We start from the raw sequence: 13979 nt of genomic DNA, 5'->3' as shown, positions 1-13979 counted from the left end.
AAAGCAGTGGGGACATTTTGTGTCCTGGTGCAATGTTGCACCTAAAGTAGCAAAATGTGATCACTATTTCCAAGTAAGTTCTCTATTTATTCTTTTTTCATGTGTTTCTTTTAAAGTGTTCCTCCCATTCTGCTGTTCCTTTCCAAGATCCTTGACCCCCTATTGTAAGAGAAAAGGCAGAAAAGGCAGCCAAGGGAAACAATCCTCTCAGCAAGGAACAAAAAGAGACTCTTATTCCCATTCTTTATAAATATTGGCACGTAAAAAAGAATAGCAAAAATCAAAATGCAGAGATGGGATCATGTATTTGAGGAAACGCAGGCCCAAAAGTGAGGAAGATTTTGTTTTCATCTTTTCTTTTTCATCCCTTTCATACTTTATTGAGTGTAATTGAGCAAAGCCAAGCCAATGAAAGGTTTTATAAGGAAGGAACAGTTCCCACCTTCAGAAGTGATTGAGCATGTTAAACAGGATTTTAAAAACTTGGGCAATTTCTCAAGTTCTAAGCAGAAACAAATGTCTGTGGTTAAAGCAGACTGCCTTGCTAGGGCTCAGTATCTGATTCAAAAGTCAGAAAAGAACTCATGTGCATATATGTTTGGATTCATACTCATATCAATTAATATCAACTGGTTTTTTCAGTTGAGATTATTATAGGTTAAAATAGTAAAGAAAAAGAATAAGTACTGCTTTCCCAAGCAGATACCAAGATTAGATACATTAAGTCTTCAATCTACAAACAAAAAGTAGAGTCCTTTCCAGAAGTTACAACAATCTCTTTAAGATACAGAGGCAGACATCATGAGGAAGGTAAGACTACATCAGCTACATTCACTGTTAATTTCAAAGCATGAATGCATGAGATTTTCCTTCTGCTCAATAAAGCTGCATTATTTATTTAATTAGTATTAAAATACAAGCTATCTATAAAAAATTCAGCTCCTCAGCATGTGTCTACACTTCAGCTTGCTGCCCAGTGTAAATATGAGCTGGCTTGCCTGCCAAGAACAGAACGTCTGCTTCAGCCAAGAGTGGGGAAATAAGCTCTGCTGGTAAGGATAGGCACTTTCCAGTCTCCAACCTGGCTTGCTTCTAACAACTTTGGATTTTACTATATCACACTGTTGCTGGCAGTGTTGACATACCCTCATTTTAACAGCTCTGCAGACAGCAAGAAGCCATCAGCAAAACACACAGTGGCTCTCAAAACCAGCTCCAGAGCTGTGAGCTGCTAGTGAATAGAGGGCTCTGTGAGAGCAGCATCATTCTGAACTAGCATTCAGAGCCCCTGTGATTAATATTCATGCTACATATCCCAGAACAAATAGGAGATGCCAGTCTGATTCAAAGCTCTCTGAAATTGATGGAAACCTCTCCATTGACTGCCATGGCTCTGGGTCAAGCCCCAGGTGTCCAAGTGTGTTTATACCTTTTAAAGAAGGAATTCACTCTCCACATGTTTCAGTCCCTCACATTTATTGTCAGCAAACCTCTGGCAAAAAAAAAATGCCTTTCTCTGCAAAGAGACTCTCACTGAAGCCAGTAGGAGCTATATATACAGAGATGGAGGACAAACTCAATGTAAAACCAATAGCGTGCTGGAAAGAATCTGGATTTTGAAACCACACAAGACAAAATTCAGTGATAAAGTGAGTGTTTCTCTGTAAGAAGTATAAAATAACTCAAGATTTTGTACACCTGCAGGTTAAGAAGAAAATTTTCAATGAGGCACATTGAACCTTCATAACAGAATATTAAAAAAGCCCACATGTATAAATCTAATACCATTATAACCATCTTCCTTAAACACTGCAATTATATCTTCCAAGTGTAAGTACCCAAATGTTAATTAAATATGGCCACCTAAATCATGATATGCAAAGGTTTCTTTTTTTACTTATTAAAGGAATTTAATAGGTCTCTTTGTTAAATGCAGATTGACAATCAAGTTAAAGAATAAAACCTCATTTATTTTTATGCTACTTTATAAATTTTCTGAAGCCCAAGTCCTCTAAAAATAGTGTACAGTAATTGGATTAAAACTACCTTCAAATACTTTCCACCACGTCTTTTACATGAAAACACCTTGCAAAGCCCACAATGTCTATATAATCATTTTACAGTGATCATCAAAAAAAATACTACAGAATTAAAAAAAAAAAGTGGATTGATATGGATCCTCCTCCTCAACCAATGAAATCCTAGCACCATACAAAATCTCATGATTTAAAACTGAGTGCTGGCTCTCCTTCTCTCTCTCTCTCTTTCCTTTTAATAACCAAACAAATTATTTTCCAAAGCATGACTGTTAATACAGATTGGTTTCAAGAGTAGTTTTTAACAGTGATTTTTTTTTTTTCTTGCATTTTGCTTCAAAAAGAAAAATATGAAGCAAAAAAAAAGAAAAAGGAGAAAGATACAGGAAATAAAGTCCTAAGGTCAATTAACAGTGAGTCCCCACGGAAGCAAAAGTCGACATTTCACGACGGATGGTACTGAACGGGGAGAGCTCCAGTTCTGTGGTGTACTCATTGTCATTGTCATCACTCGTCACTGTGGAAGACTTCTGGATGCATTCATCACAGCAGCAACAGCAACACTCCATAAAGGCCCGGCTGAAAGGTTTACAGAGACAGAACAGGAGAACTGGGGTAACACAGGACTTAAAGAACAAAAGGAACTGACTAATGAGATGGAGGAGGTCCATAGTCTGTCGAGAGACCCCTGTGGACATGTAGGCAGTCACAATGTTGCAAATGTTTTCAGGAATGATGCAAAATCCATACAAAATGGTCAAAGCCACCACTGTGCAGTTCATCTGACTTTCCAGCTGAATTTGTCTCTTGTTCCCCCTTGTGCAGGCTTTTTCTGCCCTCCTGATTTTCCTGGCTGTCACCAGGGAGCAGGTAATAGTGAACAGGGTTGGCAAACAAAAATAGCAGCCAAAGTACCACCAGAGGCGTGCGCCGTCGTAGGTGAGAGCCAGCACGTAGATGGTGTCGGGCAGCGCGGTGGAGATCTTCACCACGCAGCGCTCGCCTGGGGCGCTGCCGCCGTACTCGGGGTCCTCCCTGGCCAGCTGGCGCAGCACCACCTCCGGCAGGGCCAGCAGCAGCGCGCCCACCCAGATGACCGCCAGCTTGGCCGTGGTCGAGGTGCAGTTCTCGATCATCTCGTAGTACATCTGCACGTTGGTGGCGGCACGGAAGCGGTCGATGCACAGAGCGCACAGAGTGAACGTGGTGACTCCGAGAGAGGCCACCTGGGAAGGAGGAAAGGCAACACGGGTCAAGACAGGCGCTGTCCAAGGGGGGGGAAATAAGAAAGTGGAGGGAAAAAAAAGGAAAAGAAAATGAGAAAAGAAAAGGTGGGGAAGGGGGAGGAAGAGAAGCAGTTGAGCACCGTGGTGCTGAACACCATCAAAAGAAGCATCACAGACGGCACTTAGCCTCCAGTGTTTGCTGAGCTACCACACAGCATGCATTCCAAAAAGGGTACATGCTTCTATTTTTTCGCCTAAAAATTCTTATTCCAGCTTGGTGTCAACCTCTCCTGGAGATCCAAGCAAGCATCTGTGCAACACTAAGTGGAAAAAAAATATAGAGGAATTGACTAAAATTTAAAATTAAACTGCTTCCTCCCCCACTTTTTTTTTAAGGCGTGTTTTTCAGACAGAGTGGGTCCACCATGGGGGTTGAAATTTTAAGTCAAAATGGGAGAGATAGCAGAGTTTTCCTTCAGCAGAAGTTATGACCACATAACAAGTTCATCATGCATGCGGGGGATCAAAACATTAAACCTTCCATATCTACAAATATGTAGAAACCCTGGGGATGAGGCATCTACTGAATTGAGTGGGATAAAACAACTATTTTGGTGGACTTAGGATTTTAAGTGAAATTTTGATGGGATGTAGGCACACAAAGTCATCCCCACCATGAGTTCAAATAAACTGCATTTGAAATTCGCAGACTTCCAGAGCCTGTGAAAAACTAATCTTCACTATAGTAGTTAGACTATATATCCAATAGTCAATATTTAATTTAGAAAAAAAATGAGGAAAATCCAGGCTTCATTTCATGGGAAACATTCTGTGGGAGGGTGCACTATAGGCCAGGAAAAATGAAAGAAGTTTAATTCTTTAAATGATTTAAAGATGTATTGGAGACAGCTGTCAATTATATACCATGAGGAATAAGTACAGAGTAATGCTTATGTTCTCTAGCTTTAATAATCATTATTTTATGCATGAAAAGAAATCTTGCGCTGTCATGAAACATCATTTCCTATCATTGCATCCTGTTTATAATTCAATTTCCTACAAGAAATTTGCAAGAAGACTAAATACATTTTGGCCTAATTCTATTTACAATAAATTCAACTTCAGTTCAAATTTAAAGCAGAACGCCTATTAACTTCAATTGGAAAAAGACTAAGTGCCCTGCTGAATTTTAATTCACTTATTTTCTTGGGTTTGCATACATGAGTTATGCTGAAAAGGTGTTGATGCTGAAGGAAAAAATAATATTGCTAAGAAATGTAAAGAATGCTTACTTTTATAATGAATGAACCATATCTGTGCAATTAACTGGGAAATCTAAAGTAGTATTAGGCAGTTCACTATAATTTTGCTTATCAAAATTTGATGTGCAATGCTATATTGAAATTTCATATGGGCAGACTTTAAGAAACACTTTCTGATTTCCACCATAATATTGAAATAATACTGTTTATGCAGCTCTGAAAAAAGTTCTGCAAAGACAGATAGCACAATTATGCACAATTATATAAACGTATCATTAATTTTGGCCTTCAATATTTAATGGCCGTATCAGATTGCTAAAATTGACTATCACTGAAAAATATTAGGCACTTGGGATTAGAACTGTAAGATGTTGGCTTGGTTGGAGAATTTTTTGAAGCAGCTTCCTAAAGATGGAATAAGTAAGATGAAGTCTCTTACTAATTAACTTGCAGAAACATTTACTAATGGCAATGCACTTCTGTAAACATTTTTAATAGACAACCATTGGTCTGGAAGTTAAATTGTCTGACAAGATTCAAAGAAAGCTTGGTAAATATAGCAAAAAAAATAAAAACATTTAAAGAAAAAAAGTTACAGGGAAATCTTGATGAACAGTGATAAACTTCGATAATGAAATATGATTTTCTAGTATCACAGCTGAGAGTCATATTTTTCAATTCAAGATTAGCAACTTTGTGTCCAAAACATTTAAATGTGTGTGTGGTCTTCAAAGATCTTAGTGACAGCAAAACCTTTAGCCTTAGCATGCAACATGAATAACAAAAGGGTCAGGACTCAGCTTGCTATAATTATAAGAGACAGGAAAATAACTGAGATCTGGAAATGAATAGGGATTGAAATAAAAGTCAGCAAAACAGAAGAAAACCTGCGTCTCTGTACATTAAGATGTTCCCTTTCAGCTCTGGCATGAGCCTCCCCCCTCACCCCAACACAGACACTTGTATTGCTTCAGCATTTCATTGCAAACAGACTGTTACACAGCACTCGAGACATTAAAACTCTGCAGCTGTTAGGGCTGGACTAATGAAAGAAGACATGTCTGCCATGAACAAACATAACCTACGGGGTTCCTGTCACATTAATTGACCAACAACTTGAAGGCTTAAAACAGGGAAATAGAGCAAGAGGAAACAACTAAGAATACTGGAAGGTGGCTTGGAAAGCCCTCCTGTGGATTTACTGATGAAACGAGCTAAACAAAGCCGGTGTTTCCCTGAAACAAGCAACAGTTTCCTATTTTCTCTAGTTCAGCGGAGTTAGCGATGCCACAGAAGAGCTTGCAAAAACCAAACAAAAATACTCAGGCAGATGATCACAGATTCACTCCAGCTGACTTGCTTGAAAGCAGAAGAGCAATTCAAGGGCTGGATTACTTACTCCACACAGCAGACTATGAGTAATAGCCAGCAAAATCAACGGGTGCTGCTCAAAACCTATGGGTGAGAACTGGGACATGCATTCTGCATGTTCACACAATTTCAGTTTAGGTGTGTTCATACCAATAATTAGAATTAAGATGAATGTGCTAAAAAATTCAGACAAGTTTCCTTTTCTAGTGTTATATTGCCTTAAAATAACTACAGAATTAAGATCATTAATTTGACAAGGAGAAGGTAAAGCACAAATTAACAAATTGTAAAGTGGCACAAGGCCGCATGGAGTTTAATGGTGCTCTTGTTGTAACAGCTGAGTGTCTGATACGCTGTTGCAAGCTTAATTCCAGGGAATCTGTGGGAAATGAGGCAAGGTAAGGGCAACTCAGGCTCAGTAGTTTTTGATTATCACTTAGATATCTGGTTTATTTCCATATTGTCCACCAAAGACTCTCCTGCAGTCTCTAGACATTCAGGATGACATCATTTTACAACCTTCTCTTACTACACGAAATCAGAAAAGTCCCCAGATTTTCAACTGAACCACCATCAGTCTGCTTTGAGGAAGTGGTGAAGGAGCCCCTGCTTTGAGGAGACACCTACACCATTTGGGCAGAGAACTGCTGTTAAAGGGATTACCAGCTGCAGAATACACACACAGAGAAGGACATTATTGCTATAAGAGTCTCTTTAAATACTGTTGCTCTTTAAATGCCTTGACAAGGTTAGTGGGCACCGTGATGCCCCTTCAAGACACTGCATAAACCTTTGGTCATTCACTCACCAGCTGTTAGTCAGCTATGTCAAAACTGATTTGGGGAACTGAGGCCACAGAGGACAATAGCAAACTCATGAAATGCTCAGCATAATTGCTGTTCTCTTGTCCATCCTTCCAACATACCAGTTCCCCTCTCACAAACTCTAACAATTACCAAAATGTTCCCAGGCCTTTCCTGTCCTGCCCTACTTCTCCTGGCTGTGGTCCCACAGCTCTTGGCCCTGGTCTCCAGGAGTAGAGCCTCTGGCTGACCAGCAGAGCAGTGTAGATGTATTACAGTGAGTTATGGCTGTGGAAATAAGACTCAATTTTGTCCCACTAATTTCTAGCAAAAAATAAGGAAAACCAGGAACAAAATCAGAAAAGGTGACTTGGGTGAAAAGCCAAATTGTGTAAGTGAATATAAAAGAGAGGTTGGGTTATTCCATCCAGTAAGACAAAGAGCAAGAAGCGATATTTATGCTATCTACAAAAAAATCTATTATGAGATACAAAAGTTACTAAAACCAAAAGACATTTAATGTAACAGAACAGAAATCAACCAGCCACCAGCAACTCCAGGTTGGAAATGAGAGTGACCACTGGGATGGGCAAGTGAGTGGAAACAATGTAGATTAAGTTTATACTGAACGCGTTAAAATAAAGGTGTTATAAGAAGTAGACCCCTTCTACCAGCTGAGGCTGAATTTTCTCAGACAGAGAAAAAATACATATATTTTATGTTGATAGCAAACAATTTCTTAAAACTACATGGCACTCTTGCTTCCTTTGTTACAAGACAAGATGGGTATTCAAAATATTTTCCCATTACAATAGGAAAGCTAAGCTACAGAAGAGGTTGATGACTACCACCCAATCCACCCCTGAGCTATCAGTGATACCCCATAGACTCTGTATATCCATTCCTGTTATATAATATAAATGACTTTTTATTCCTCAAGCCATTATAGTTTATAATTTTCTTATGGATGTTCCACATCAACATAAAACTTCATAGCTTTCAAACATGTTAATGCAACATACCAGAGGGACTCCTGTAGATTTATCAGTTTTGCCTAAAATAAATAAATAAATTTAGTACAGACTGTAATACTTTTTTTTTGTGCTACTCTACACTTACAGCACCGAGTCCAGTAATAAGAACAGACTACTGCAAAATAAAAGAACAGCCCATTGCAAACAAATATGTAATATTTACCTAGATTTCTGTTATTTTAATAAAAATGTCCCACTCCACTCCCCCCCACCCAAAAAACCAGAACAAAACCAAGAAAAAAAGCCATTATTTTAAAAAAGCAAAAATGTATCTGTTTTTCTTAGAAGAAGTGTGATTAAACATTAATGGCTTCCTACATTAAAACAGGGAAGTCACTCAGTAAAAACACTACTGTGGTGTGGCAAGAATAATTCAGTGGCTAAGAAGATCTGACCTTAGCAATTAACTTATGCATCCTGAATAAAAATCTATATCACCTGTCTAAAAGACAAGATGACAATTCTGAAATCCACTGTTATGGAGATGATCCTACACACATGGAATAACAGGTACAATACTGTTGTTTCCTTTGAAGCACTATCAACATTCACACCAAGGAGACACAAAGCACACATGCTTTATGTGATATTTATTCTTCAGTATATCCTAAGATGTATTTCTGTATATACTGTATAAGATATACTGCTTAGAATCAAAATCCGCTTCCACACACCACTCTTGAGTTCTGCTGGAAGAGAAAACAGACTATCAGGACACTGGAAATACTCCCTAGTACATGACATGCTTATCCAGGGGCTTGGAAATATCACAAAAAAACCACAAAATTATTTCATTTTTGTTCATTTTCTTATTTGCAATCTAGCACACCACCAAAAATGTAAAATTATTTATTTTTTCTTTTTTCTGTGCTACTCTCCACTGAGGATCAAGTTCTCATTACACTACATAAGGGACTCCTGCACAAATTCTTAATAGCAGCAATATGAAACTACTGCTAGAAATCTACCTCTTCCTCCTTTTGCAGGAAAATTCCTGTCATATAGAGAAATGACATGCTAGTGTTCAGAGCAGAGTTAATAGTGCTGGGATCACAGGTGCTGCCTCTTCCTCTCCACACATATGCAACTTAAATATTACTGACCCAATTTTAAACCTATTCTGACACAAATTCATTTCCATGCTGAAATGCCACATACAAAGTTTAGCCAAAAGCAAGAACTTAGAAGATCCTAAGGGCAGGATTTACAGAGAAAAGAAAGACTGACAGAACAACCAGCATGACAGCTACTATCATTGAGCCATTAATACCTACAGGGCAGAGATATATTAACACTTCTGTTTTAAATAATTATTTATTGTGTAGTAAGCACTGAAGATATTCTGCCCAGGTGTATCAGAAGATACATCTAGCCATTGCCCTAGAAAACTCTCACGATGAAGCTTTGAAACTGCAAACGTCTCTGAGTGTCTTTGCCTATGACCCAGACGACTCACTGGAGGTTCAGGAGCACAGCTCTGACTAGAGTCAAAGAAGAGACAAAAAGAAAATGCCGCACATCAAAAGACACAGAAAAGACAGATAATACACAGCTTTTATAAACTCCCATAAAAAATGCATTTGCTTCCCTCAAGTGAAATTTAAAATAGGGATCTCTTCTGACAGCTTTGGAACAGGCAGAGAACGGCCACTTTCCCTGTCTGTGCTTCTTACTTACCTCTGTCAAGTCTAAGAGAGAAATGGGAAAAAGCCTCACCTCAAATTGCCCTGGAGGATCAGCTCCAGGGAAAGAGAGTAATTTGTATTTCAGTCCAAATCAATCCTTATGCTTTCCACTAAGAATACTAATTGTGATAACTTTCCTGAGCTGGAACTTCCCTACCAGAAAGAGGAGTGATGCCACAAATTCATTGCCAAAAGCACATGAAGAGATTGGGCTTCAGATTTCAAAGGCTTTTACTGTCAGCCTGCTCCAGAATCACACCAGCCTTGTATGCATGACATGGTCCAGATGAGGACACCACAAACTTTATCCTTCTGTTCTTTGTGAGGTGTGTGGGAAAGGCAGAGGGGCTCATGTTTACCAGCACTGAATGCAGGGCTGTGTACCATCCATTGGCCTCAGCAACTTCTTGCTCTGTGCTGGACTGCATAGGATGGTAGATCAGCCTCTGCAAACCCTCAGCTAGACCATTCCTCAATTCTAAATCCTTACTTGGCATAAGTAGCTTGATTCAACCTGCTGGCATAGAATGTGATCTCCTAAAACACATAAAGCTTCCAGTGTAACTTCCAAGAGGAAAATGCACACAACTCAAGCAAAGTTCTTTCATAAGCCTGGAAGAAGGCTTCTAGTCCTACCTGACAGAATCCATTTTACATTTTGTGCAAGTTGGTCTGGGCCTTAAACAATTTATTTAATCTCTTCATTACCAGCTTTCAGCATTAAAATAAAAAACCCCCACAACATCACATGACTAACAGCTGTAAAATATTTTAAAATACAGTAACAGTACAGATTTTGTCTACATTTATATTTCTTTCTATTAAGGCCTAGAATAAATCTGTAAGTAGGGAAACTGGAACTATATTGTTCCATGTGTGCTTTGAACAAAACCAAAAGGATTGCACATCAGCAGGAATTAGCCATAGTCATTGTTTTTCTATTGTCATTTCCTCATGTCCCCTGACTCTGAGTAATACTGACAAAAGTATATAAAAGACAAAGTAAACACAGTGTGCAGGTAAACACTTCAGACATGCATGCTAAAACCTAGACTTCTGAACCCTGCAGAAAAGTGGCAAAAACTGAGCAGAGTATTAAAACAGTAGAGAAGCACATCTCCACAAATCCTTACAGGCAGAGTAGCTGCATCAGTTGTTCTAATTCCCTTCTCAATTCCTTTTCAGTACACTCAAAACTAGTAGTTACAAGTGGCCTTACTGTGATACTATATATGGCTGAAATTACCACTTAATATACTTGTCACTGAAGATCTTTATTAGGTAAACTGCCCTTTAAATTAAATTTGTGGAGACATTCCACTGCTGGAAACTCAGTCTTTACCTACACAAATATGCAGCAAAATATAAAACATTTTCCCTGGACTGTGTGTATATATGTGTTATCACTAGCAACAGATGCTTTGTTGGAATTCTGCACCATATCCATTAAATGGCACAAAAAAAAAACAATTGGCCACAAGAGGCTGAACTAAGAAAACTCTAAGTATTTTTCTGGGATCACTTCAAACAACACAAAGCATGCTTGAATTACGTTAAAATGCTGTGATCACCACATCACTTGCTGTGGATAATCAGCCATCCCCTGTTCTCCAGTTCTGAAAGTAAAAGCTGGTATGACAGAAGATTCAGGCCAATAAGGATTTCTGATGCCTGAGGTATTTCTGGATCTACAAACCTGGGTGAGACATGTAGCTCTCTAAACAGCATATGCAAAAAAAAAAAAAACAAACCAAAACCAAAAAACAAACAAAAAAAGAAATTAGAACAGATGGAACCAAGAGACACTTAAAAGAACTACACACTATGAAAACTTATAGAAAACACTGACAAGAGGTTAAAATGTGTCCATCTTCAGTAAGATGATTCTAGTTGTATTCCACTAAGGTCTGGAAACCTCTCCTGAAGATAGCTGTCCAAGTTTTCCTCTCAAGGAGCTTCTCCCACTGTGTGAGAAGGAGATGGGCCTGCCCAGGTGAGTTACAAAGGAAAAGAGAGTGTTGTTCAGCTGTCAGATGAATGCACTTTTGTAAACAATCCTTGACAGAGCAAGGAGCAGCAGCTGTGCATGGGATGGATTTCATGACATGTTACACACCTGCATTGCTCCTGGTGGTGTCAGTGTCACTGTGTAATGCCTCTGAGGTTAGAACAACACTTGGAATGTGCTGAACCTTTGCTCTAACTGCCTTCTCTGCCTCAGCAGGGTCAAATCCTGATTATAGGACAGTGTCCTTCTTTCCAGGCTCCAGGTGAACTGGGGAGAGTCATGATCCACTAGTGTTCAGTATCTGCCACTCATTGCCACAGTTTACAGAGAAGGAAATCCAGCCTTTTACTTATTCCTCTCAGGGTGATGAATATACTTTACATACATGAGTATTATATTTAATGATCTCTGAACAAAAAAGTATACAATTCTGGGAGCAACACAGAACCCTAAGGCTATACTTCTTTATAACTGTCACTTAGAACTAAATTAATTATACTTTCTCAAGGACAAGGAAAATGCTTTACTTTTAGACACCAGTAATAATTAAGCCGAACACAGGGACTAAGGTACTGGTTCATCCTGACTGGACTGGTGCCAGTTCTTGAATAATACCAACTCTAGACATCCACAGAACTTTAAAGTGAAAAAACAAGGTAACATTAAATTATAATGGGGTATAGCAGCAGCTGAACATTTTTCAGGATTACAGTTTTGAATTTCAACTACATTTCAGCTAAACTACTCTCAATTTGACAAACTCTTTAATGCCCAAAGCATAAGCAACTAATTTTGAGGAAGTGTGGCAACACAAATAATTTAAGCTACTGATCTTTAATTAGAATTGACATTACAAAGAATTATTTCAACTTTGTATGTGGATGCACGAAAAAAGGGTCAGGAAGCATGAAATGTCACATGAAAGTCCTTGAAGCACAAACTACACTATCTATTTTAAGTGAAATGGTTACTTTTTAAATGCTGCTACTTATTTTATTGGTTAACACAGCAGCCCAAGAATCCATTTCAGGAATTTTAAAGGATTCAAGCACTATCAGTTTCTCAATAAATATATATTTACTGCATCATGTCTTCTTAAATGCAAATCAATTAAGTGTACTCTGAGTTTTTTAAATGCAGTGGTATAGTACTGGCCTAGAATTCAACTAAGAGTAGCACAGCTCCACCCTTTGTCCAATCCCACAGTAATAAACTAAACAGACGAAAGAAACAGTGGCAACTTTATGGCTACACAGGTCACACACCTTTCTTAACCCTTTAAAATACTGTAGTATCATTTGACAAGTAATTCTGTGTTACTGTGTACTAATGTGCCGCTGAAACTGATACTCTCTGAATTAATAACAGGTTGGGTATTTGAAGGTTTTTTAGGAGGGGGATAGGGGGATGGTTTTTTTGATTGGATTTGTTTCCTAACAGCTCATTCTTAGGACAGGAGAACCACCAGTTGTTTCCTCAGTTCTCTGTTACAGAATAATGTTGGACATAAGGTTTTAGGAATACAGGAGAGCCAGCAGAACTCCAGGCTACCACCCAAGCAGCAAGCCTCAGTGTTCAGTGCCAGTAAATAAATAAAACAGACAACCTGAGCAGTGCCGGCAGGACTGTGGCCAGCTGTCTGAGAGCTTCTTTGACAGAGCCTCTGAACAACTGCCAAGAAGCTGCAGTGTAAACGGAGCTGGTGTCTTTCAAAAATAATGATAAAAAACCCAAAAAACTAAACAAAACTAAACAATCCCCCCCCAAAAAAAGCAGCTAAATAAACGTGAGGTTTGAACGCTGAAACATAAGAGCCCAGACATCCCATTGATGGTCCTTTTTACAATCACGTTCTTACAAGCGATCTCCTCAAGCCCTTCATCCTCATCTTCACTTCATCTTCACTTTACTAAAATAAATAAAGCAAAAAACTTGAAATCTAGTTCTGAGATTCTGGTTTTCAGCGTCGCAGGCAACAAGGAAAGGTTGGCAGAAGTCGCACGAGGGTCCGGACGCACTCAGCGGGAGCCACAGAAATCCCGGTGCCGCTGGACCCGCTGCGGCCAGCGCCGACTCGGGTCCCTGCGGCCCCGCTCGGTCACAAGAGCACCCAGCAAAGCCGAACCAAGGCGCACCGGGACATCCCCGGGCCGGCTGCAATGACAGCGAGCAGCGCCGGCCCCGCACACGGCTCAGGCTTGCGGCGGGGAAAGGAGCTCGGGGTCCGCGTATCCCCACCCACGGACATTACCTCGATGTACGGGACGATTTTGCAGGAAAAGTCTTCCAGAAGCCACTTCTTGGTGAGCTCCTGGAAGATAACCAGCGGCAGGCAGAAGAAGACGATGAGGAAGTCCCAGAAGGCCAGGTTGGCCAGCAGAGAGTTGGAGATGCTCCGCATGTAGTAGTTGTGGCAGACGATGCACATCACTGCCATGTTGCCCATGATGCCGATGCCGAAGATCACCACGGAGAGGCACATGACGGCGTAGGCACCGTACGACTCCTCGGTCAGCGGGTAGAAGGGGTTGCGGAGCCGGGCGCGGCGCCCCGT

The 13979-nt window shown here is 39.8% G+C and overlaps 1 protein-coding gene across 1 annotated transcript; it reads right to left on the bottom strand.

Moving 5' to 3' along the window:
* Nucleotides 1–1459: 1459 nt before the first annotated feature.
* GPR37 (G protein-coupled receptor 37) lies at nucleotides 1460–13976 on the bottom strand (the record flags this gene model as incomplete). The annotated part of the gene is made up of 2 exons (XM_033514382.1): nucleotides 1460–3262; nucleotides 13677–13976. Coding segments are annotated over 2 exons (1119 nt in total), but the record flags the coding sequence as incomplete, so codon positions are not given.
* Between the last annotated feature and the right edge of the window lie 3 nt (nucleotides 13977–13979).

Source organism: Parus major, chromosome 1A (genome assembly GCF_001522545.3).
Source record: "Parus major isolate Abel chromosome 1A, Parus_major1.1, whole genome shotgun sequence".
Taxonomy (NCBI): Eukaryota; Metazoa; Chordata; class Aves; order Passeriformes; family Paridae; genus Parus; species Parus major.
Note: the sequence above shows the minus strand (reverse complement) of the source record. Positions and strands in the feature narration are given on the sequence as shown.